The sequence below is a fragment of the Camelus ferus genome, chromosome 19, assembly GCF_009834535.1.
Source record: "Camelus ferus isolate YT-003-E chromosome 19, BCGSAC_Cfer_1.0, whole genome shotgun sequence".
Classification (NCBI taxonomy): domain Eukaryota; kingdom Metazoa; phylum Chordata; class Mammalia; order Artiodactyla; family Camelidae; genus Camelus; species Camelus ferus.
Genome location: NC_045714.1, coordinates 39,068,330 through 39,092,032, shown reverse-complemented (window position 1 = coordinate 39,092,032; position 23,703 = coordinate 39,068,330). Strand labels below are relative to the sequence as shown.

Genomic DNA, 23,703 nt, shown 5'->3' with positions numbered 1-23,703 from the left:
CTGTTGATTATCCACCCGGCGACACCGTCCATTTAAAGTGAGGAAACCAAGACTTGGGATAAATAATTTGCCCGAAGCCCTACAAATAAATCAGCTGGGATTGAACCCTGAGTCCATCTGACACACCTGTATTCTGCTCAAATCAAAGCCTGTGAGAAGGCTGACCGTGTGGTTTGTGATGGAGGAGGAGAAACCCAGGTTTGGGAAGGCGTTCCTCATCTCAGTTCTGCTCTGTGTGTGCGGTTGCCGTGTCCCACCCCTCATGTAATCTGCAACCACCTGCCAGGGTTCCTCTAACAGACCGGGCTGTATTTCCCCAGAAAGGTTTGTCTTTGTAGCCTCCAAGGATAATTTCAGCAGGCCACCATCTCAGGTCAGTTTTGAATGATCCCAGAGGCTACCAGTACATCCAGATTGCTGTGTCTGTGGGAGATGCTGTGTCGACCTGCCTATCCTGGTAGAGGAGAGAAAATGGATGCACCCAGGTAAATACAGGTCATCACGCTGAGTTCCTGACCAAACAGGCCAGTACAGAGCTGGGGGTGGTCTGATGGCCACAGTTGCTCAAAGAAACACCTTGCTCCAGCCTTCTTGGCTGCACGTTAGCATGGATGGTTGCCTCTTTCCCCCTTAGCTTCGTGCCTGGAGTCAGGCCCCAACTGGCTACTCCTGACTGGTCCTTGCCATACTCATTCTTTTATTTCCTTTTCTCCTATTCAGTCCAAAAGGAAATTTGGGGTGCCTGCTTTGTAAGAGGCAAGGAAGTGGCTAGGTAGGTGCTACACAAGATGACCGTGTAAAGCTTTTCCGTATAAATTGTTACCCAGTTCTCATGGCAACTCTGCAAAGTGGGCAGTGCCTTTTACAGACAATAGCTGAGGACAGTTTAGTGATATGGCCAAGGAAACCTAGCTAGAAAAAGTTCCCAGTTCTTGCAAAATCAATGCATTTTCCTACTTTGCTAAACATTTTACTGAGCATTTCTGCAGGCAGGCCCTTCACCTTCCTATATGTTCCTCCTCCTGACCCAATAAGATAGACACTATTCTAGTTTGATGGATGAGAAAACAGGCCCAGAGGTAACTAATCTACAAATGGTCACAAAACTAATAAAGCAGCAGATCTAGACTTTAAACTTTATAATTCTCAGGTGCCTCCCTGAGTGAAACGGGAGAGGATATGGTGGGATGTTTTCTAAGACCAGAGATGGCCATTTCCTACTTCCTTCCTCATTCACGGACCCCTCCTTGAGGACAGTCTGAAGTCGGCCTGTCAAATGAAAAGATGTACATCAGAGTGGTGTGAAGGCAGTAGCAGGAGGGTGGGCCTGTGATCAGTTCCCTTCCAGCCACAGGCCGCATCCTTGAGCGTCCATCACCCACTCTAACATACTGGTTAGAACTTCGTAAAGAGCTTACGCCTCCACTCTGGCTCCCTCAGCTCTCCACGCCAAGTGCTTAGGGAGTTCAACCTCAAACCAGCCCTCCCCTAGGGAAAGGGTGAACCTGAGCCCAGGTGTGCTCAAGCTGGCGAGGCCCCAGAAAAGGCTGCGTTGTCAGTGAAATCATGATTTTGTGTTAAAAGCATCTCTCTCCAGGATTGCTAAGCCCCCTAACAGGGAGACGGTGAGTGCGTGTGGTTATTTAGATTCTAATAAACTGAGGTTTTATTAATTTAAATTTTAATGACCAAAGTTAAACATACCAATTAAAGGCAGTTCTGTCAGAGATTCTTTATCCCAGCTGAGTGATTCTCAAGTTTAGGGTGTGCATCAGAATCACCTGGGGGGCTTGTGAAAACAGGTTGCTGGTCCTCCATCATGGAGTTTCTGATTCAGTAGGACTGAGATGGGGCCTGAGAATTTGCACATCTAATAAATTCCCAGAAGATGCTGGGGCTGCTGGCCTGGGGACCAGACTTGAAGAACCACTGTCCAGACCCTGCTGCACAAAGTGTGGTCCCCAGACCAGCAACATGGGCAGCACCTGGGAGTTATCAGCAATGCAGAATCTTGAACCCCACCCAGACCCACCAAACCAGAATCTGCTGTTTCACCAGATCCCCAGAGGATTCCTATACACATGAAATGTTGGGACACATCACCCCAAGGCAGTCCTTCCCATACTTGCCAATCAAAGGAATCTCTTGGCATGTTTAAGATTCAGATTCCTGGGCTGCTCCTCTGGTTACTTGGATTCAGAAGATGTGGGAGGATCCTAGACTAACAAGCTCCTCAGGTGGTTATTATTACCTGATCATATGGCAAGCATGGGGACCTCCTTCTCATTTATTTTGGTTCTGTGTTCCTTGGATCAGACCAAGCCACAAAACCAGGATCATGACGAGGCAGCTGCTTCTCCCCCACAAACAGGAACTTGGGGAAGGTGGCTCCTCGATGGTCTGTGGTGCCGTCAGAGGAAACGGGTGGCTGTGAGAACCACAGAGCCTGCAGATGCGAGCCGGGAGCCGCAAGGACCCTGCAACAGAGCTCAGAGAACCCTGGGCCTGCTTCCCCACCTGGCCGTGCTTGGGAAAACTGCCTAGTTGGAGGTCTCTAAGGAGCACGGGGCTCCTGTCCCATCCCAGGGGTACAAACTGCTGACCACAGGCAGGAGCAGAGCTATCCAAAGCAATACTGAGAGCCTCTCCATGAAGATTCTTCCAGACTGAGAGAGTTCTGGATGGCCTAGGACTAAGAACTTCCAGCAGGATCCTCCCAAGGCCCTAACCTCTCCAGCTAAAGCATGCATCTTAGCCGAGCCCTCGCCCCAAGCCTCTGATGGCAGGAAACCAGTAAGTATGCTCGTTTGTGTTTTTCAGTGGCCTTGGGGCTGTGAGGAAGGATGGTCCCCTAAAGATGGGGAGTGGGCTTAATGGTTGGGAAACAAGCTCAAGAAGAGGGGAAACGGTTTCACTGAGGCTGTGAGAGGGGTGGTTTCTGAGGGTCCTCCTCTCCCCCTTTGCCTGTCCCCTGCGGAGTAACATTGTTCCCTCCGGCTTATCTTCATGCCCCTTCTGGTCCCATCTCAGTTACCAGCTTGCTGTGTGACTTTGGGACCCTCTCTGGGCTACAGCCTTACAATGTCAGTGGATAAGGTTGTATCTCTGAAGACACGTTCAGCCCTAGAGTCTAATAGTTCCTCTCAAAAAGATGATCGAAATTTCTCAGTTGAGAGGGAATTCTCCCTTTAGCTCAGCCCAATTTATCACTTACCTCCACCTCTGAGAAATTATCTTCAGAAGCACAAAAGACATGGATTGTAGATCCAGCTCTGCATTAACCAGCATAGGAAAGTGAGCACGAGGTTACCCACTCTGGGCCCTGGTCATTGTACTTGAAGGGGATTCAAACCTCTCAGAGGGTCAAGTGAGAAGATCAGAACAATGTGGGCCATGTGCTGACCTCAGCTGCCTTTAACCCTTTCCTTCCACCCATGCCTGGGTCCCCTAGAAAGTGCCTAACATATAGTTAAATTTTTCAAATACTTACATCATTATGATTAGTTCTTTCAAAAGTTTGGGCCAATACTCCTCCTAGCCCTGCCAGCCCATGGTTTTCATTTTGCCCCCAGGAGGCTTCCCAGCCTTGACCTGACCAGGTGAAGGCAGCTGGCAGAGTGCTAGGGGGCTGCCAGCCTCAGTGCGGGGCTCTCCTCCCTCCCTCAGGCCCAGCCCCCAGTTCCACCTGCAACGGGAAGAAGTCTCTGCATTAAGTGTGGTTGGTGACAGTGGTGACTTTGTCTTGCTGAAAGACGGGAAAGGAAACTGATCTTGTCAGAGAACACAGTCTGTGCCAGGCTTCTCGACTTCTCCTCACAACCCTGTGGAGTCTGTATTGTCCCCAGTTCACAGATGAGACTCAGAGAAGTTACATGCTTTGCCTGAGGGCCCATAGCTCCAGCTGGGTTGGTCTGAAGTAATCACTTGTGCTACCCAGGAACGATCTCTCCCAGGGATTTTCTGGACCCAGTGTCTGCACAGTTAAGCATATGGCCTGTACCTCCTTCCCAAGGGGGAAAGGAAAGGCTGGGGAGCAGCAGGGATGTTGATAACCTGACCTGAAGGAGTCCCTAACATGGAGGAAACCAGAGAGACCTTAGGAGGTGGCAGCACCGTCCCAGGCTGCCAAGGCTTCAGGATCCCAAAGTCTGAGCAGGAAGTGGCTGCCAGGAGCCCCCTCCTAATGGTGGGCCTGTTTTGTATTAAAGGGCTCCTGTTCCGTGAATACTGAACAGATACCTTTATCCCCGTGTTGATGACTCAAGACTGCAGATAGCTGTTCCCCGCTCTGAGGCAGGAAGGAGCTTTACTCCTCAGACACAATGGCCTGTGAGGCCATGGGAGTCACTCCATGATCATGACAGACATCCATCCTCAGCCAGGCAAGGGGAAAGGTTCAAAGGCAAGGACGGAGCCTCCTGTGTCACCAAACTGGTGTTAATTGTGCCTTGTCTCTAGTGAAAAGACTGAAACCGTCTGAAAGAATGAAACCACCTCCTTGAAACATTTGAGTATGTACAGTGTTTGGAAAAATCGTCCTTTCCCGGGAAACCTGGGAATTTAGAATATACTAAGGGTAAAACACCTGTCTGAAGAGCTATAATTACTTTAGTTAATGTGCATCAAGTGCCTTCTGTGGGTGAAATGCTGAGGAAATGGGCAGAGAGGTCCTTGTCCTCAACAAGCCACAGAATGACGGCTGATTAAACAAGCACTCCAATATGCAAAAAATGACAACTTGGACAGGAGCACAGCGGGGAGCCGAGGGAGAAGAGGGAAAGCTCCCAGGAGTGGCCTCCGGTGAAGTGACATTCAGGGCGTGAAAAAGGAAAAGCAGGTCCTGGCCAGGCTCTTCACATACGTTATCTCTCAGACCCATATGGTGGGTACTGTTATCCCCATTTTTCAGACGAGGAAATGGAGGCAAAGAGAGGGGAAGTGGTTCAACAACCAATCCTGTAAAGCCTTGCAAGTCATCATGGTGTCATACAGTCTCCCTGGCATCTTACTTTGCTACGTGACACCAGTAACTGTGTGCTTAGTGTCACCTTCGCTTGTGAGACACCAGCTCCCAAGCCCTCTAGGATCCCCCTTGCCCACCTAGCTGTGGATCCTGGTTTGCCTGAAGTGAACTCTGTCTTGTCATTGGCCCCTGCAACCCAGGGGCAGAATGTGATCCCAGAGCCATAAGAATAATCAGCAAGGCCTGGAGGGGGGTTCAGAGAATGCTTCCTGGGGAAGTGTGGGATCCAGGTGGGCCCAAAACGAGAAAAGAACATTCTAGCCAATGGGAGGGGGCTTCGAACATACAAAGGCCCAGAAACATTATGGAGGATGGCTACAGCATAGAAGAGATGGGATGCAGAGAAAACAGGGTCTGGTTTGCAGAGAGACTTCAGAGTCTGGTGGAGGGGGCTGGAGACTGGTCCTGATGGGAGGGATCTCATTCGCTGCGTCAGCAAGGAGGTCAGCAGGGCTGAGCTGGGGAGGGAGGGTGTCTGGGCACCAGGTTGGGAGCTATGGCTCTGTCCCCATTACAACATCTCTTTCAGATTTCTCTTGGCAATGTGCTTCTGAGTATTCTGCTGAAGAACGATGGGAAGTCAGCCCAGCAGGGGGAAAACCATGCTAAGCCCAAGCTCCAGCCCTTCTGTGGGAGGCCCGAGTCCTGAGCCCATGCAAGCAGGTAGGCTGTGGGCCTCGGGGCAGCCAGGCCCTTCCCAGGCACCGTGAGGCTGTACAAATGCAGACATCGCTGCCTCTGTATACCAGGCCCTCCCTGTGAACCACACAGTCAGGCGCTCTGCTCTTGGGGAGCTTACATGTTAGTGTGAGAACACTGAACCAGATAAACTAGAAAATGTGAGAGACTGACAAGAAGCTAACCAGCGTGGTGTGATGGTCCCCCTGGCATCTCCCCCGGCTTCCCTCCTCAACCAGTTTATTTGGAGACTGAGCTGCAGTTGTAAGACCAACCTACTTCCGTAGCTCTCCAAAGCTGCACTGTCTGTTGTGACAGCCACAAGCCATAAGCAGTTAATTTAAACCAAGATTAATTAAAATGAATTAAAGTTAAATAAATGTTCAGTTCCTCAGTCACTCCAGCTGTATTTTAAGTGCTCAGTAGCCATGTGCAGCTAGTGGCTACCTTCTTGGACAGCACAATTAAAGAACATTTCCATCATCACAGAAAGTTCTGTTGGACAGTGATGCTCTGAAGTCTCCTCTTATCCTGAGAGGTGCTGTGAAATACTTGAAGCAAAGTTAGAGCTATGGTGGTTGGAAAAACTGAGTTCATACAATGCACAGGCTGAACCTATAACTGGGAACTTTCTAAGGTAGGCCTGACTAAAAATGCCAGTTTTTAAGGACATTTAGGCAATCAAAATATCTTGCAAATTCTAATATTTTGATGTCAAAACAGTCCACAAACCCTTTCTCAAATCACATTGTGATTTGGGGTTTTGATAATGTATTGATCAGGGTTCTCCAGAGAAACAGAACCAATAGGGTATGTGTGGGCGCGTGTATAGGAGAGAATTTAAGAAATTGGCCCATGCAATTGTGGGCAATGGCAAGTCTGAAATCTGCAGGGCATGCCAGCAGACTGGAGACCCAGAGAAGAGCTAATACTGTGAAATTCCAGAGCTGAGGCTGGAGGCGGGATTCCCTCTTCCTCAAAGGACCTCGGTCTTTTTCTCTTAAGGGTATCAACTAATGGAATGAGGTCCACCCACTTTATGGAGGGTCATCTGTCTTATTCAAGGACTACTGATTTAAATGTTAATCTCATCTAAAAAATAGTATTGCATTAACATCCAGACTGGTGTTTGACCAGATATCTGGGTACTGTGGGCTAGCCACGTTGACACGTAAAATTAACCATCACAGATAACAAGATTACTCTAAACCAAGCAGCACTTTTTAGGAGGAAGGACATGGCCACACACTTAAGCAGAACTAGAAGGCTGCAGAGCCAAATATCCTGATGTCTGTGTTTGGCAGGAGCTGTCCCCAGTCTGAAAACTCCTCTGCAATAGCTGGGGCTTCTTTCCCACTCAGCCCCCACCCTGGAAATCTGCATCTCCCAATACCAGCCTCTCCCAGGCCCCACTGTCATTGACACCCTCAGCCCCTGCTAGACTCCTGCTGGAGAGGCATCTGCCTCCTTTTAGCCACTCAGTTTGCACTGAGAGCCTGGGGCCCACCTGCAGGAAGAGATCTGGAAACCACACAGACCTCTACCTCATTTCCTCTAAATCTAGCCACAGGCAGCAGCCTGAGGCGGCTCTGAGTCATGCCCAGGCTGCTGAGAGGGATGACCCCACCCCCACCGCAGCAGGTGTCCTGGGGCCCTCCCTGCCTGTGGGAACTGAGGGGAATTGCGTTCCCCTCTGCCAGGGTCTCCATGGAAAGGATGGGGCTCTCTCAGTAGTTCTACCGCTGGTCCCAGCAGGGATATGGATTTGGGGCAGCTCCTTTGTCCATCAGCCTTGTACCCATCCATAATCTTCCAAAGCTCTGCCTTGTGCCAGGACCAGGGGACACAGCAGTGGACAAGACAGGCACAGCCCCTGTCTTCAGGGACAATCAAGACCCAAAGACAGGTAGTTAATTACAACCAGTAGTCAATTAAAATTGTGTTAGATTTTGGTGATGGTGTTTAAAAGGACTGACCGAGAGTGTGTGCTGAGGGGCTCGTCACGGGAGGGACATTTCATCCAGGGAGTGAAGGATGAAGGTGACTCAGCCACCAGAGAGGACCAGTCAGAGGAGCGCATATGAAGCTCAGTGGCTCCTAGGGGTGAAAGGCCAGGGCTTCCAGGAGGTGGACGGGCCCATCTGGCCACCTGGCTCCATTCTTGTTGGAGGACACCATGCCCCTTGACTTGCTTGTACCGTGTATTTGGGCATCAGGCATTTCCCTGCTCCATGGGATGGCTAGGCCCCGGGCTCTGAGGAGCTCCAGTCTAGGGTCACCACAGGGATCTCCACGTGTGTCTATGAGAACACTTAGGAACTGGTCCATTTCCAGGATCACAGTCGCATTCTGCCCATGTCCCACTAAAGCAGAGGCCCTCAGCCCACATAGTGTCCAGCTCTGTGTCTGCCCCACATATCCCCTAGGTCCTTGTCTGTCCACCTGCTCTCCCTCCCCAACCTCCTGGGGCCCCAGTGCTGTCTAGAGGGACTTGGGGAGGCCTCTTAGGCCCTGAGGAGCATTTATGAGACATACAAACCTTTCTTGCTGAGCTTGTATGCTTCTTGTAGCTTTATGCAGAGACCCCTACTGAGATGGGAAAGGAGGGTGCTGGGGTGTGGGTGACGTGCTCGCAGCCCGTGGAGGACAGGTTTTTCAGGACAAGTAGGCCTAGGCAGGCATCGGGAGGTCTGGTTAGGCTGGGTGAGCTGATTCTTGAGTAGGGGTGGGGCGTGAGCATCCTGTGCTGAGGGAGCCGCTTGCCGCCTGTTGGTCAACCTCAAAATTAGGCCTCATGCCCACCATGTTTTCAGGACCAGTCCTGGTGTGATGGTGCGGCTGGGGGGCGGGGGAGGGGTACTTGGCGTCCTCTGTCTCAGTGACTCCCTCTCTGAACATCAGCCTCCTGTGGAGCCTGGGCCCTTTTGGAGATGTGCTGCTGTCCAGCCCAGTCCCCTCACCCTGGACCCCTGAGCAGCCATGATGGTCACCCACCCCAACAGTGCCCCGTGGTAGGAGAGGGACATGCTGATGTGTGTAGGAGCTGTGCCCTCCCTCCCCAGTGGAGTGCCCAGCTGAGCTTCGGTTGCTTTGCTGTGCAACGGGGCTGAATAGAGATGACGCATACAGCACCCAGTCAGGGCCTGACACACAGCAGGTGCTCAGGAAGAGATGGCAGGTGTGTGACCAGGACACTTGACTGGGCCACACACTCCTGCTGGGCGTCTGCTCTGGGTCAGGCCTAGCACAGCGAGCCCTGGGGCTGCAGCTCTTCTTAGGGGGCAGCACAGACCTACACCTGCCGCTCTGGATGAAGGCCATGGGGGAGCCATTCTGCCCACGTGCACGGCACTCCAGAGTTACAAAGCCCATCCACGTCGGTGATTTCCTGGGCCCTCCAGGAGCCCTCCTCCCATGTCCTCCTCCCAGGTCCTCGAAGCTAGTTCATCTGGTACCCATCTCATCAGTGCCTTTCAGAAGTTGAGCTCAGAGATCTGGGCTGATTCCTGCTTAGAGTGGGCAGTTTTAAGTTTGCTGAACAACAGAATTCCTTTATCAAAATCTCCTGTGGAGATCTGTATATAAAAGGGGATTGTAGCGAGGAGTCCCACTCTTGTCTCACCAACCCTTTCCCTGAGGAGACCCCAAGTGATGTCTGGGCACCCCAAGGGCTCTGCAGCATCCTGTGGAAAAGTGTCAGATTCCAGGTTGCCATCTCAGGATCCCAGCAGACATGCCCTAGGGCGCTTGTGGGAGGATTGATGGCAAAAGCCCAGACTGCACTGGAGCTCGCGTCTGGCCAGAGGGTGACCATCTCTGTCCTTCCATGCAGAGAGAAGCAAGGCCACCGCTGTGGCCTTGAGCAGTTTCCCGGTAGGCGAGCAGGCAGAGCTGTCGCTGAGGCTGGGGGAGCCACTGACCATCGTCTCTGAGTAAGTCTTCCAAGGGCACTCCGTGAGGTGCTCTGTTCCCTCCCCCGATACCTGAAGATGCATTAATGGGAGGAGGCCCCTTCCAGGAGAAAAGAACATGGCCTTTGGTGCCGAGCTCACACATGGCCCTAATGGTGGGATTTTAGGCAACCTGATACACTTGCAGGGAGAAGCAGTGAGTGGCAAGGCCTTGCAAGGGAGCCTTGAATCTTGCCATCCATTGCCCAGGAGGTGCCCAGACCACCTAGTGCAAGGGAACCTGGGAAATGCAAATGGGACAAGTGGGCACAGGACCCAGCCTGGTGGGTCCTTGTGAATCCTGAATGAGCAGTTCCCAGGGCTTTGGCCCTTCTGAGAGGGACCCCCTCGCCTTTCTCTTTCCAGGGATGGAGACTGGTTTACGGTGCTGTCGGAAGTCTCAGGCAGAGAGTTCAGCATCCCCAGCATCCACGTGGCCAAAATCTCCCACGGGTGAGTTCACACATCAGGCCCTGCCTGGGGAGAGCTTCTTGCCCTCTTCTCCCACAAGGTTGTCCTTTATGCCCAGTCCTGTGCTGAGCAAAGCTGAGGAAGGGAGAGACTCAGGCCCAGACCTGCCTTCTGGAGCAGACAACTCTCTCTCTCAAGATGACCCACGAGATGTGGGAGCCCAGAGGAGGGGGCTCAGGAAGGCCTTGTGGAGATGTGGTGCCTGGGCTTTGGAGGGTGGCCAGGAAGCTGGCTGGGGAGGAGGCTGACGGGGACTTGCTGGAAGTGGAAGCAGCCTGCAGAGTGTCCCGGGGAGCCTCCCTGGGCTGCCCTTCCAAGAGGCACCTCCCCCGGAGGGCTGGACGCTGGGACACAGGGTCTCTTACAAAGTGTGCATCATCTCTTGCCAAGAGTAAGTGACAAACTGACTCCAGAGCAAATTCTGTGTTGAGGGGGAAGGCCAGTGAATAACTCGGAGCCAGGAATGCGTCACTGTGTGTGCCGTGACAGCCACTTTTCCGTTCTGAGAAAAAGCACAGCTCCCACACTGGATGGCCTTTCTTTTCTGAGGCTCACGGTATGCCAGCTCTGATGGTCCTGACAGGATCCTGAGAAGTGTGGACAACTCGTAGAATCAGCTCGCAGAGGCTGTGTGAAGCCCACCTCGCCGTGCGTTTCCCAATGGCCTGGGCCCGCGGAGCAGAGTTCTTCATCCACAGCATGGCACTGGAGTTTATGCCAAGGACACACTGACCACCTCCAAGAGTCCCCTTTCCTTGCCACTGCTTCATTTATATCCTCAGCTTTCATAAGTCATATGAATGACATGCTTTATTTACTATAAAACTGGGCTAAGTTTGCCACTGGCATCAAGAGAGTCACAGCTTCTCTAATTTATTTACTTAGAATCAACTCAACCCTGATTCTGGCTTTGACTGTGGAATGTCACAAAATGACAGAGAGGCAGCCATTTCCATCAAACTGGCTTCTGGAGGCTTTGCCTGGGACCCCAGGGCATGCCTTGGGTACATTAGAAGGTTGATGGACTAGTAAGCCAAAAAATGATTTTTTTCTGAAATTTTAGAATGCCTTGAGCATTCTAGTTGCAAACTTTCCGCCATAAACAAGCCCAGGTGGGAATTAGATTTCAATGACAGTGAATAAATGTTTACCTGCATTCCTTTTGGCGACAAAGTTAAACTTTAAACTGTTGAAATAAAATATTTGCTAACATTAAAAAAAAATAGGGGCAATTCTTGGAGAGGTGACAGTTTGGAAAGGTAGTGGATAGCATATGGGTGCTGGAGGAACTGGCAGTGACAGGAGAGAGTCTGGGGTCACTTAACCTGCCCCCAGGCCCTGGCCACTTGGGAATGAGGTCTCCAATCAGAAAAGGCTGAGGCTGACCCCATGAGACTGTCCTCTGAGGCCCCTAGAGCCAAAACCGGGACAAAGGTGGGAGGCCTGACAGACCCCAAGGTCAGCTTCATGGGGCTGGAACTTTGAGGCCCAGAGAGGGGAGGAGATGTTCCTGTAGAGTTGTGGCCCACCCAGCCCCAGACTGACCCCATCCCTCCCTCTGCTCCTCCCCCAGGTGGCTGTATGAGGGCCTGAGCCGGGAGAAAGCAGAGGAACTGCTGCTGCTGCCTGGAAACCCCGGAGGGGCCTTCCTGATCCGGGAGAGCCAGACCAGGAGAGGTGGGTAAGCTCAGCCCAGCTCTGGGCTTGTCCCTTTAATGCCAAGAGCAGGGTGACCTAGGGAAAGGGATAGAAGGCCAAACGTGAAGGGCTGAAGACCTGGCCTTGGAGTCAGGCAGTCTGGCTGGCTGACTACCATGTTGCTGCCAGGAGGGCCCATCAACAACATGGCAATAACCTCCATTTCTAAAAGTGAGTGTGGATTGCTCACAAGAGGGGTAGGGACATCTACGTTGATTGCACATTCATGTGGGACTTCTCCCACCCCAGGAGCAGGGCCTTTGCAAACAAAACCTGAAGTTGAGAGAGTCTGTCTCTGATGCCCTTGCCTCCCTCTGAGCTGCCGCCCTGAGTCCCTTACAGCAGGGGCAGAGAAGGACGTTGAAGGAGTGGCAGTGCCCACATTTATGTTAGGTCCTTTAAATGCCTTCAAACAGTGCTTTGGGGATTGTACTTTCATGATCCCCATTTTACAGATGAGGAAACAATTTGCCTGGGGTTGGGGGGGGACACAGATAATAACTTCAGAGCTGGGATTCAAACCCAGGTGAGGCTTGTCCACTTCAGACACCCAAGAAAGGCCCACATGTGACAGTAATGGTGGAATTGCAAGCACAGTGGCAGGCTACGGAGGAGATATTCAGGAATGAGGATCGGCCTCCTGTGCTTGCCCTAAATTGAACATTGATGGATGGGTTGTCAGGGTCCTTTGCTCTCTGCTCAGTCTCCCTCCTGGAGCGCCTTCCAGTGCATCTTTCCTCTCCTTCCCTTCCTTCGGGAGTTCCCCGAGTTGACCTCTTCCCAGCCTCTCCTGCTATTTTCCAGGCAGCATCAGCATCCCAACCCTCTTATGCACCCATACACTGGCCGAGGTCGGTTGGGCTGACTCAATACAGCAGCTACAAACAGGAAACCATAGTGCTGCTGCTGGGGCCAGGGGTGCTGCAGACCGGCCCCAGTCAGCTTGAGAAGCTACAGGAAGTGCTCCATGCTCAACGGCCCCACCCCTGCCCCTTCTGGCCTGGTTCAACCCCAAGAACATAGTGACCAGAATTTGTGGCCACTGTTCCCTTTTCCTAAGAAGACACATATACAAGAGGAACTGACTGAGAAATAAAGGAGGGAGCAGATAACAATCCATAGGATCTTTTTTTCCCCCTCCAGTTTTATTGAGGTGTAATTGATACACAGCACTACATACATTTAAGGTATAAGGAATGCACAGGATCTTTAAGGAGCCACAAATTTACCAGGATTAAGGCTAGATTTGACTCTAAGCCTCCCCCCAGCAACACCAAAAGGAGATAGATCAGAATGCAGCTGTTTATCAAAAAATGAAGATATTTGCCAATTCTGCAGCAAAGGCAATGGTTTCCCAATACTAATATCTATAATCTCTCTGGTGCTTCCTTTTGGATAGTGTTTGTCAAGCTATAGGTCATGATCCATTTGTGGGCCAAGAAATCAGTTTATTTCAGCGGTAATAGACCAGTGAGTATCAAACCTGGGCAGGCATCAGAATGACTTTGAGGGCTTATTAAAACAAAGAGCTGGCCCAGCATTTCTGAGTTGTTAGGTCTGGGGCCTGAGAATTTACCGTTCCAACAGGTTCACAGGTGATGCTTGCTGCTGCTAATCTGGGGACCACACTTTAAGAACAGCTGATCTAGACCATAGCTGCATGTTGGAATCATCTGGGGGAGATTTATAAATTACTGATGCCTACACCCTACCTCCCAGAATTTCTGATTTAATTGGTCAGGGGTGTGGCCTGGGCCCTGGAAGCTATAAAAGCCCCTCAGGTGATTCTAATGTGTAGCTCAGGTTGGGACCCATTAATTTAGTGGGTCTGGACCAGTGAGTATTTAAAGTGAAATACAACAGGAAACATTAAGGTGCATCACTGGGGTTAAGGAAAATACTGCTTCATCAAACTTTTGTTTTAGATCACTTCAAATGCGTCCTGGGTCACAGTGTAAAATTTCATATTGTGGTTTGTGGTCAAAAAAAGCTTGACACTGAAGCGGTAGGGGCCTGAGTGACGCCACAGAATGGTGGTTCTCAGACTCAAGTGTACAGGAATTGTCAGTGGAACATCTCAACAATGCAGGCTCATGGACCCACCTCAGACCTACCAAATCAGACTACTGGGCACAGAGTCAGAAACCCGCTTCCTTCACAAGCTCTCTGGCTGGTTCTCATGTTAAGTTTGAAAATACAGTTCCAATGTGAGGAACACAAAATTAAGTAATGAGAGACTTTTCTCTGTTTACATAATGCATCTTGTCATATATAACAGTAATTAACTGTTGACTGAGTGATATAAGGATCAACTTTTCTTTGGTCCAAGATCCATACGTACCTCTGGAAAGGGAATCAGGGGCTTTGAGCTTATGTGTCCACCAAGGAGGAAGGCCTGGGGCCACTGAGCTCCCAAGCATGCTACTTAGAGTCTGGAGGGGAGGGGGAGGCCCCCATCTTCCACAGAATCCCTCTGGCATGCCTGGTTTTGTTCTAGGCCTGGGTGGGGAGCATGGAAGGGCCCAAGTCAGGCTGAAAACCTTGCCCTGTGATGGGGCATGAGGAGTTTGTGGAGTTCCCAGGACTGCTCTAGAGGTCAGTGCCAGGGCCAGACCCCAACAGCATCACTCCCTTGTTTTCCTGCTGTCCTACTATGTGTCTGTTCTGTGTGGGGCACTGTAAGAGAGACTGATGAGCAAGACTGGCTTCCTGCCCCTGAGGGGCTCACCTCTGTCCATTCTGTCAGCTGAAAAACAGTTATTAAGCATCTCCTCTGATTCTGGCCTGCTAAGCTGTGGTTCCTGTCCTCAGGCTGCAGACAGTGGAGAGTCTTGAGTATCCTTGAGGCTATCAGCTTCTCAGAGGCCTCAGTAGAGGAAGTTCAGGAGGGTCCTATTAGGTCTACCTCCCATACATGGCTTTTAATCTGATCCCTCACACTACTGTGTACCCCACCTCTCCTCCTGGCATCATCATAACACCTGGGAAAACATGGTGCCTGACCCCATAGGTTACTGCAGGCCAGGATGTGCAATTGGCTAAGCCTGCTGGAGCTTTCTGGAATCTGGGACCTTGTACCTTTCCCAGTGGGTCTCCCTTCAGGCTTTGCACACAGCCATGGTTCCCACCACTCCCTCCCACAGCCTGCCTTCTGGCCCATTGCCCACCAGAACACTTGACGAATGAACACACCTTGTTCTTTCCACTGTTGCATCCTTGCACAAGAGCTTCCCTCAGCCTGGAAAGCCCTCTCCTCCATTCCTCCACTTGGCCAACTCACACTCATTCTTTATGACCCGTTGCAATGTTATCCCCCCAGGTTATTTGTCACTGTTTTGTTTGCTTTCAACTCCCATAGCATCTTGAAAATACCTCTTCTGTAGATGCAATAAACTTACTTCTTAAAGTCAAGGTATGTGAGCATAGGAATTAAATACCTGAAATGAGGACCATAAAGGAAAATTCTGGCTGAGGGATAGCACTTCTTTCCCCAGAGTATGAAGATCTGATTACCTGTGTCTGGGGTTTGTGCAGTGCCAGCTTGTAGTAAGTGCTCAAATGGTATTTCCTGTATCAGTGAACGAGCTCACTTGTACGTTGAGGGGAGGGACGAGGATGAAGAGCTGGGGTAGGGTTGACTGCCCTCCAGCACCATCTGTGCTCACGCTGGTAGAAGTGCAAATGGTGGCAAGGACTCCTGAAGACTGCTTGAAATCATGGCTCTATTCAGCGTTTATCACAGAGATTCATTAATTCACTCAACAAATAGATATTGCATGGCAACTCTGTGCCAGCACCCGTTCTAAGCACTGGGGATTCAACAGTGTAAAAAGCAAGATCTGTGACCACACTCTAGTTGGCAACATGGACAGTGAACAAATAGTAATTAAGCATCTGATGATGGCAAGTGCCACAAGGAAACAATAAAGCAGCATTAAGAGGAACAGAGTAAGCAGGTGCATCCTCAGCAGGAGGCAGATGTGCCTGGAGCAGATCCAAGGTCATCAGAAGTCAGGTCTGCAGGGCCTTTCCAGGGTGAGCTCTTGTGTCAGGGAGGGTTCTGAGTAGGGCAGTGACATGACTTGATCCCTCTGCTGTGCAAAGAGAGGATTTGGCAGGGGGTAAGGAGGAAGTGGGAAGCCACATGGGAAGTTGTTGCAGGGTGAGAAGTGGTCGGATTCCGGATATATTCTGAATGTAGCCAGTAGGGTTTTCTGTGGGGCTAGATGGGAGGTGGGAGAGAATGGGAAGCAGTCAGGGATGATTCTGGGGTTAGAAGCTTCTTAATGGATGAATTGTGCTGCTGTTTTCTGAGATGGAAAGATGGTAGGCAGGTAAATTAGAACCATCCCTTGTGGGGCTCACAGTTGGCTATATGAGGGGTGGGGGTGGGGGTAGTGTTGAGGAACAGACGATGGGAGAACAGAACCTTTGGTACTAGCACTTGTGTCTGGGCAAGCCTAGAGCTGGGGCTTCTCCAGGCAGAGAAAGTGCTCTGGAGAGGAGTTGTCTGAGCAGGACGGAGTTGTAAAAGGAAGGCTGGTGGTTACTCAGGCAGAAGAGTCTTCTACATAAAAGGAATAATGTTAGCAAAGGATCAGAGGCCCGATAAAGATTATTGAGTGCTTGCTCCATGCCAGACATGTTAAATGCGTTACCTGCTTCACCATCTGAATCATTGGGCACAATCTACTGAGACTGGGACAATGATGATCCCCCTTTACAGATGAAGAAACAGATCTGAGAAGTCAAATAACATGCCTTAGAGACACAGCTAGGGATATAGTATGTAAGGATGTCGTAGTATGTACTTTGCGTGGGATTTGAACCCAGGGAATCTGATTTTGAAAGGAGATGTCCTGGAACTGGAAGATAGCAGTAGATATTTGGGACTGGCTGGAGCATGTAGTGAGAAGGAACAGCAGGATACCAGTCACAGATGGCCTTGGTAGGTGACCTGTCCCCACAATAGGGTAGACAACCCCACATGGGGTTCACAGATCTGAGTCTAGCAGTCAGTACAGCTATGAGGACACTTCCTGGTTCTACTAACTACGGGGACTGTGGCCAGGATGTGGTGGCTGAAGAACCATGCAGAAGATAGAGGGACTCGGTCACTTTGTTTAGCTGGTTGGTTGGCCAAAAGGCCTATTTTCAGATATGTAGCCCTTTCTCAACCTCAGAGCTTTTTTTAGGGTCACAGCACAGCTCTAGAAGAGATTCTTAAAGGTACAGAGGTCAAGGGGTCTCCAGAGTTAGGCAGAAAACATGGAAAAGGAGGCAGGGACCTTGCCCTATATATACTTCTCAAAGTATTTTGACTTTGTATCCTGTAGCCTTGCTAAATTCACTTGTTCTAGCTTTTCTTGTAGATTCCTTAAGAATTTCTACATATATGATCACATTATCTATAAATATAGTTTAACTGCTTATTTTCCAATTCATATACCTTTTTTCCCCCTTGTCTTTGTACTCTGGCTAGGACCTCTAGTGTAACAAGTGAAGTGGTAAGAACATTCTTGCTTTGTTCTTAATTTTAGAAGGAAAAACTCAGTCTTTCCCATTAAGTATAATGTTACTTGTAGATTTTTCACAGATGCTCTATGTCAGGTTGAGAGGAAGGCTGTGGTTGGCTGAATAGCTCAATGATGTCCAGGTCCTAATCCCTGAAGCCTGTGATTATGAATTACCTTACATTGCAAAAGAGTTTCTATATGTGATTAAGGATTTTGAGATGGGGAGATTATGGTGGATTGTCCAGATGAGCTCAATGAAATCACAAGGGTCTCTACAAGAGAGAGGTAAGAGTAAGAATTTGAGAGAGACTGGAAAATATTATGCGCTGGCTTTGAAAATGGAGAAAGGGGCCATGAGCTAAGGAATGCAGATGGCTTCTAGAAACTAGAAAGGCAAAGAAATGGATTCTCCTCTAGAGCCTGCAAAAGAAATATAGACCTGCTGATACCTTGATTTTAGTTTAGTGAAACCCATTTCAGACTTACGACCTCCAGAATTATAATACATTTGCGTTGTTTTAAGCCATAAATTTGTGGTAATTTGTTATAGCAGCAATAGGAAACTACTACACCTTCTATTTGTAGTTTTTATTATTATTTTAAAAATAATGATGAGTGTTGAATTTTGTCAAATTATTTTTCTACATTTCTTCAGGTGATTGTGTTTTTTTTTCCCTTTATTCTACTAATATAGTGAGTTACATTGATGCTCAATTTTTAAATCAGCCTGTATTCCTGGGATAAAGCCAATTTAGTTATAATGTATTATCTTTTTTTATATAGTGTTAGATTCAACTTGCTAATTGTGTGTTAAGTACTTTTTGTATTTATATATGAGGGATATTGGTCTATAGTTTTCTCATAGTTTTTGTTTGATTTTTATACCAGGTTAACGCAGGCCTCATACAATGGATGAGGAAATGTTCACTTCTCTTTTCTTAAAGAGTTTGTGTAAAATTGTATTATTTCTTCTTTAAATGTCTGATAGAACTCACTAGTGAATCCATCTGGACCCAGAGTCTTTTTTGTGGGAAGTTTAAAAGTTATTTATTTGATTTCTGCAGTAGACGTAGGGCTATTCAAATTTACTATTTCTTGTTTCAGTTTTGGTAATTTGTCTTTTAAGGGATTTGTCCATTTCACCCAAGTTGTAGAATTTATTGGCATAAAGTTGTCCACACTATGCTCTTACTATCCTTTTGATGTGTGCAGGATCCGTAATGATGTCCCCAGTTCATTCCTTATATTATTGTTTGTTCTTTTTTCTTTCTTGGTTAGTCTAATTTGAGGTTTATAAATTTTATCTATCCTTTTAAAGAATCAGTATTTGGTTTAATTGGTTTTTCTCTATTGTTTTATATTTCATTTATTTTTGCTTTATCTTTATTTTCTTCTTATTTTTCCAGCTTCTTAAAGTGGAAGCTTATTTTATTTTATGCTGTTATTTTCTTCAAATGTAAGACAAAGTTTTAAGTCCTGATTTAGCTGAGCTTACAAATTTTTATTATTTAGTTAAAAATATTTTCTAATTTTGCTTGTGCTTTCTGTTTCCTGGGTTATTTCCAAGTATTGGGTGATTTTTTCAGATATCTTTTTGTTATTAATTTATAATTTAATTCTGTTGTGGTCAGAAAATATACCTTTATTTCAACCCTTTAAAATTTGTTTTTATGGCCCAGTCTATAGTCTACCTTGAATATTCTACGTGTATTTATTGGGCACAATGTTTACACTAATTAAGTCAAGTTGGTTGATTGTGTTGTTCAGGTATTCTATGTCCCTATTGATTTTCTGTCCCATTAAGTACTGAGAGAGGAGTGTTGAAATCTCCAGTTATAATTATGGACAACTATTTCTTAATACTGTCGCTTCACTTCTGTATTTTGAATCTCTGTAATTAGATGCATGCAAGTTCAGGATATGCTCTTATCTCTGGTGATACTCTTAGTCTTGAATTCTACTTTTCTGATATTAATATAATCACCCCAGCTTTCCTATTAATGTTTGCATTATACATATTTTTCCATCTTTTTACTTTTTGCCTGTGTTTTAATATCCAAAGCATGTTTACTATGTCATTGGGTCTCACTTTTTCACATCCAGTTTGAAAGTCTTTGCTTGTTTGCTTTGGGAGGAGGTAGTTAGGTTCATTCATTTAAAGTAAGTACTGGGGACTGAACCGAGGACCTTGTGCATGCTAAGCTTGTCCTCTACCACTGAGCTATACCCTCCCCTGAAAATCCTTGCCTTTTAATTGGAGTGTTTAGACTGCTTCCTCAAAAGTAAAAGCTTCCTAAAACTGAGCAGTGCCTGTGGTTTGGGAAATTCACTCCTGCATTTTGTTGGCATTCCACAGGAAAAGGTTAAGTGACAGGGTCACTGCCTCTTCTCCCAGGTTCTCTGTGCAACAGTTTTCTCATCTGTAAAGTGGGGATAATTGTACCTACTTCATAGGTAATTCTCATTATGAGAATTAGATGAGATAATCCATACAAAAAAGCACATAGGAACACTCAGTAAATGAAAGCTACAGATAGCTCTACATCATTAGGTGATAGTAATAATCTATTATTACTATTATTTCACTAAGCACCCTCTTCCCATTTGGCTTTGATGAAGTGTTGACCTAAGAAATGAATCCCACTTTACAGCTAAAGAGCGCTCATATGCATTTCATCTGCCGAAAACTGCTATTGGAGGCCTGTTTATTATTTTATATAGTCTTTTTTTCTCTACTTTTCAACCATGTGCTTTTCCTCTTCTAGCTAGTTCTCTTTTTTAATTGAAATTTTTGTTGAAACCTGTCAAACTGTACACTTTAAACATGTGCATTATATATATATAAATTTTACCTCAATAAAGTTGACTAAACAAAAAAACTGGGGAAATTCACAAGCATCAGTTTTATAATACAAATGGATAGGTTAAAGACTAATAATAAAATCAACACCCATAAGCCCACTTACCGGCTTAAATTGTACAACAGTCCCTTTGAAGCCCCTTGTGTGCTTCACTCTGTTACCCAGTTATTTTTCTTCAGTTTTGCCATACACACATCCCTATGCAATAATAGTCTTGGCTGCCTTTGGATCTCATTTAAATAGAATCATGCTGAATGTATGCTTCTGTGACTTGCTGTTTCTGCTTATTATTTTAAAGATTTATCTATTCTTACATGTGTTGTGGTTATTAACTTTTACTGCTGTATATAGTGCTATAGTCTAGAACCTACCAATCTTGAGTGCATATGGGTTGTTAGCAGTTTTAGGCTTTTCTTAACAATGCTGCTATGAATGTTTTTGTTTGTGTATTTGTAAGGTATCATGCTGGGACAGAACTGCTGGGTTGTGAGGCATGGGCACCTAACTCAACTAGTTAAGGCCAGTTGTTTCCACAGTGGCTTTTATTAATTTATCTTTCCATCTGCAGGGTACGAGTTCCTCTTTCTTCATGTCCTTACTGACATCTACTGACACAATTTCACATTCTAACACTTCCGTCAACTTGAGTCTTTGTAACAGCCAACACTTAATGTTCACTTAGACTGTGACAGGCCCTGTTCTGAGCACTCTGCATGCATGATCTCATTTCATCCTCACAAGAGCCCTATCTGTTATGATTGTGTTGTCATTTATGACCAAGAGACCAAGTCTCTGTCCCTCCCTGCCACTTTCCCTTCTGTCTAGGCCTAGTGACCACTCTCTGTGACCATCTCATGTCTTCCTTCTCCCATCCTGGGCTGGGCTGGGTCCCAGCAGGGCCTTAATTCCACCCTGGACTCTCTCCTCCTCAGGCTGTTACTCCCTGTCGGTCCGCCTCAGCCGCCCTGCATCCTGGGACCGCATCAGACACTACAGGATCCAGCGCCTTGACAATGGCTGGCTGTACATCTCACCGCGCCTCACTTTTCCCTCGCTCCAGGCCCTGGTGGACCACTACTCCGGTATGGTCATTCCCTGCCTCCATGAGAGTAGACCAGGATGTGGTGTCTCTGTGGGCAGTTAGTCATACCCTTGGACACTTTACCTGCTGGAGAATATCCAAATTATGAGAGACCTCCCCTTTCTTCATGCCAGTCCCTGTGCCAAGAAATGCAGCCTCGGAGCCCCAACATTACCTCATGCCAACAGAGCCACACAGATGTTCCATGTGACTGTATGCCAGTACTTCACCTACCACTGTGGTTCTGAGTTAAAGTCCCCAGTAGCTGGCACAGTTCTCTCCACAGGAACTAGGCCCAGAGCTGTTGCTGTTGTGGAATTCAGTTAACTCTTAGCATTCTCTGGTGCCTATCTGTAATGGGCCCTGGAGGATGTAGCCACGACAGCGATGTCAAAAGGCAGAGAGGAAAGACCACTACTCATCAGGGGTTTTCTGGACTGTCATTCCATACAGCAGATACTGACAGAACAAGTAGAGACCGGTCATGCCTTAGCTTTCTTCTTCCCAAAGCACCTTCCTAACCAGAAACTGGGGCTTAGAGAGGTCCATCAAAACTTACCCAAAATAACACAGTAAATTAAGTTTCCCCAAACCTAGCCGAGAATGACCTTTAACTGCATCTTAACCTCCAGATTAACAGCTTAGGGCTCACACTCCCACCTGCCAAGCGTGGAAAGCTGTTAGGGTAAGAGTGGGGTTGTTGGGCAGGAAAGCAGGGCTGGAGTCAGCCATGTCAAGGGTCTTGGTCTCTTCCACAGAGCTGGCAGATGACATCTGCTGCCTCCTCAAGGAGCCCTGTGCCCTGCGGAGGGCTGGCCCACTCCCTGGCAAGGCCATACCTCTACCTGTGACTGTGCAGAGGACACCACTCAACTGGGAAGAGCTGGACAGGTGAGGGGCCCCTGGAATGTGAAGATGGAACAAAGGAGAGTTAGAAGGACCCACCCCTGGGGACTCGGAATGGGCTTGTCACTTTCAGGGACATCTGGGAGCCAATGAGCACTCACTGAACTCATAAAGGCTAGCCCAGGCTCAGCAGGTCTGCAGGGGGGACTAGCAGGGAGGCAAAAGTGGGCATGGATATAGAGTATGCCTGGGCACCAAGGTGGCCAGGATGGAAGGAAGGTCAGACAAGATGGGGTACAACAGGGAGCACCAGTCCTGAGTGAAGTCAAGCAGGGGTTTGATCTCATAAGGAACAGGGAACCACTGAGTTTTTTCAGCAGGTTTTGAGAACACGGAACTGTGTGGTAAGTGCAGGGAGGAGCATGAGGCTCCCTGACCCAACTCTTTTCCCCTCTCCACAGCTCCCTCCTGTTTTCTGAAGCATCTGCCACAGGAGAGGAGTCCCTCCTCAGTGAGGGGCTCCGGGAGGCCCTTAGCTCCTACCTCAGCCTGACTGATGACATCTCCTTGGACGATGCCAAGGACCAAAGCAGAAGCCGAAAGGGGAATCAAGGCTGTAGCACCTAGAACCCTAACTCAGCCCAGCCTGACTGAGCACCCCAGAGGCAAGGCTGCACACTGAGTGAGGGGAGGGCTGGACATGGACACATCCCAGGTCCCACCTGTATCCTCTGTTCCTTGCTCTCTCAGCCATAAGAAATCATTTAACCTCCTCCCAGTGCCATGACCCTGCCTACAACCTCTAGTTCAAGTACAGACCAGTTAAGAACAGGGTCAGGGCTCCAAAAAGAGACTAAACCTCTGGGGTCTGACCCAGTCAGTTCCTGAGTTTGGGATTTCCAATACCATCTTCCACCCCTTGCCTGAGTCTCATTCTACATCCCCACACCCCTACCCACAAGGTAGAAAACCACCACTAGTATCAAGGAGGAAAAAAAAATCATTTAAAGAAAATTTACCAGTCTCACTCAGAATGCCACCACACCTCAAAAGGTAGGACTGCAGCCTAGAAGGGACAGGAAGCAGAGGGGATGGGTGACTTACCACAGCAGCAGGAACTGGGCTGTCCAGCTTCCACCTGACCACAGAGCAGGACCTCCTACAGTCCAGGTCCTCGATGTCCCCATTAAGCCCCTTTTCTGGACAGTCCTAGGTCTCAGAGCTTTCGTTTTGTGGCTTATCATTGGAACCTGGCTAAGCTTTCCTGGCTACAACAGCCTTGCCACCTTGTGGCCAAATGCAAAACGACACCATTTGAGTCTAGCACTGCAGTGAGATCAGTCACATTTCTCAGTGCTGGGCAGGAGCATCAGGGCACCAGAAGGTGGTAAGCCTCTCTCCACAAAGATAAGGCCACAGCCTATAACAACTCCAGCCCTTGATTTCCTTGCTGCCCCTGAAGGGAAAGAGGCCTGGCTGGTGCTGGTTAAGGGAGCAGGGAGAGGAAGGAGAGGGAAGAAGGATGGGAGGCACCACCACTAGCGCGCCTACTCGGTTCTAAAGCTAGAGGTTAGGTGGG

At 48.4% G+C, this 23,703-nt stretch overlaps 1 protein-coding gene across 1 annotated transcript; it reads left to right on the top strand.

The window, feature by feature from the left end:
* The first annotated feature begins 49 nt into the window (after positions 1-49).
* Positions 50-23,586, top strand: SLA2 (Src like adaptor 2). Its single transcript, XM_014562512.2, has 8 exons — positions 50-2,793; positions 5,553-5,686; positions 9,534-9,633; positions 10,018-10,104; positions 11,696-11,799; positions 21,130-21,279; positions 22,037-22,169; positions 22,586-23,586. Exons 2-8 carry the CDS (start codon positions 5,596-5,598, stop codon positions 22,749-22,751), a joined length of 831 nt encoding a protein of 276 aa, XP_014417998.1. The 5' UTR covers positions 50-2,793; positions 5,553-5,595; the 3' UTR covers positions 22,752-23,586.
* Positions 23,587-23,703: the final 117 nt, after the last annotated feature.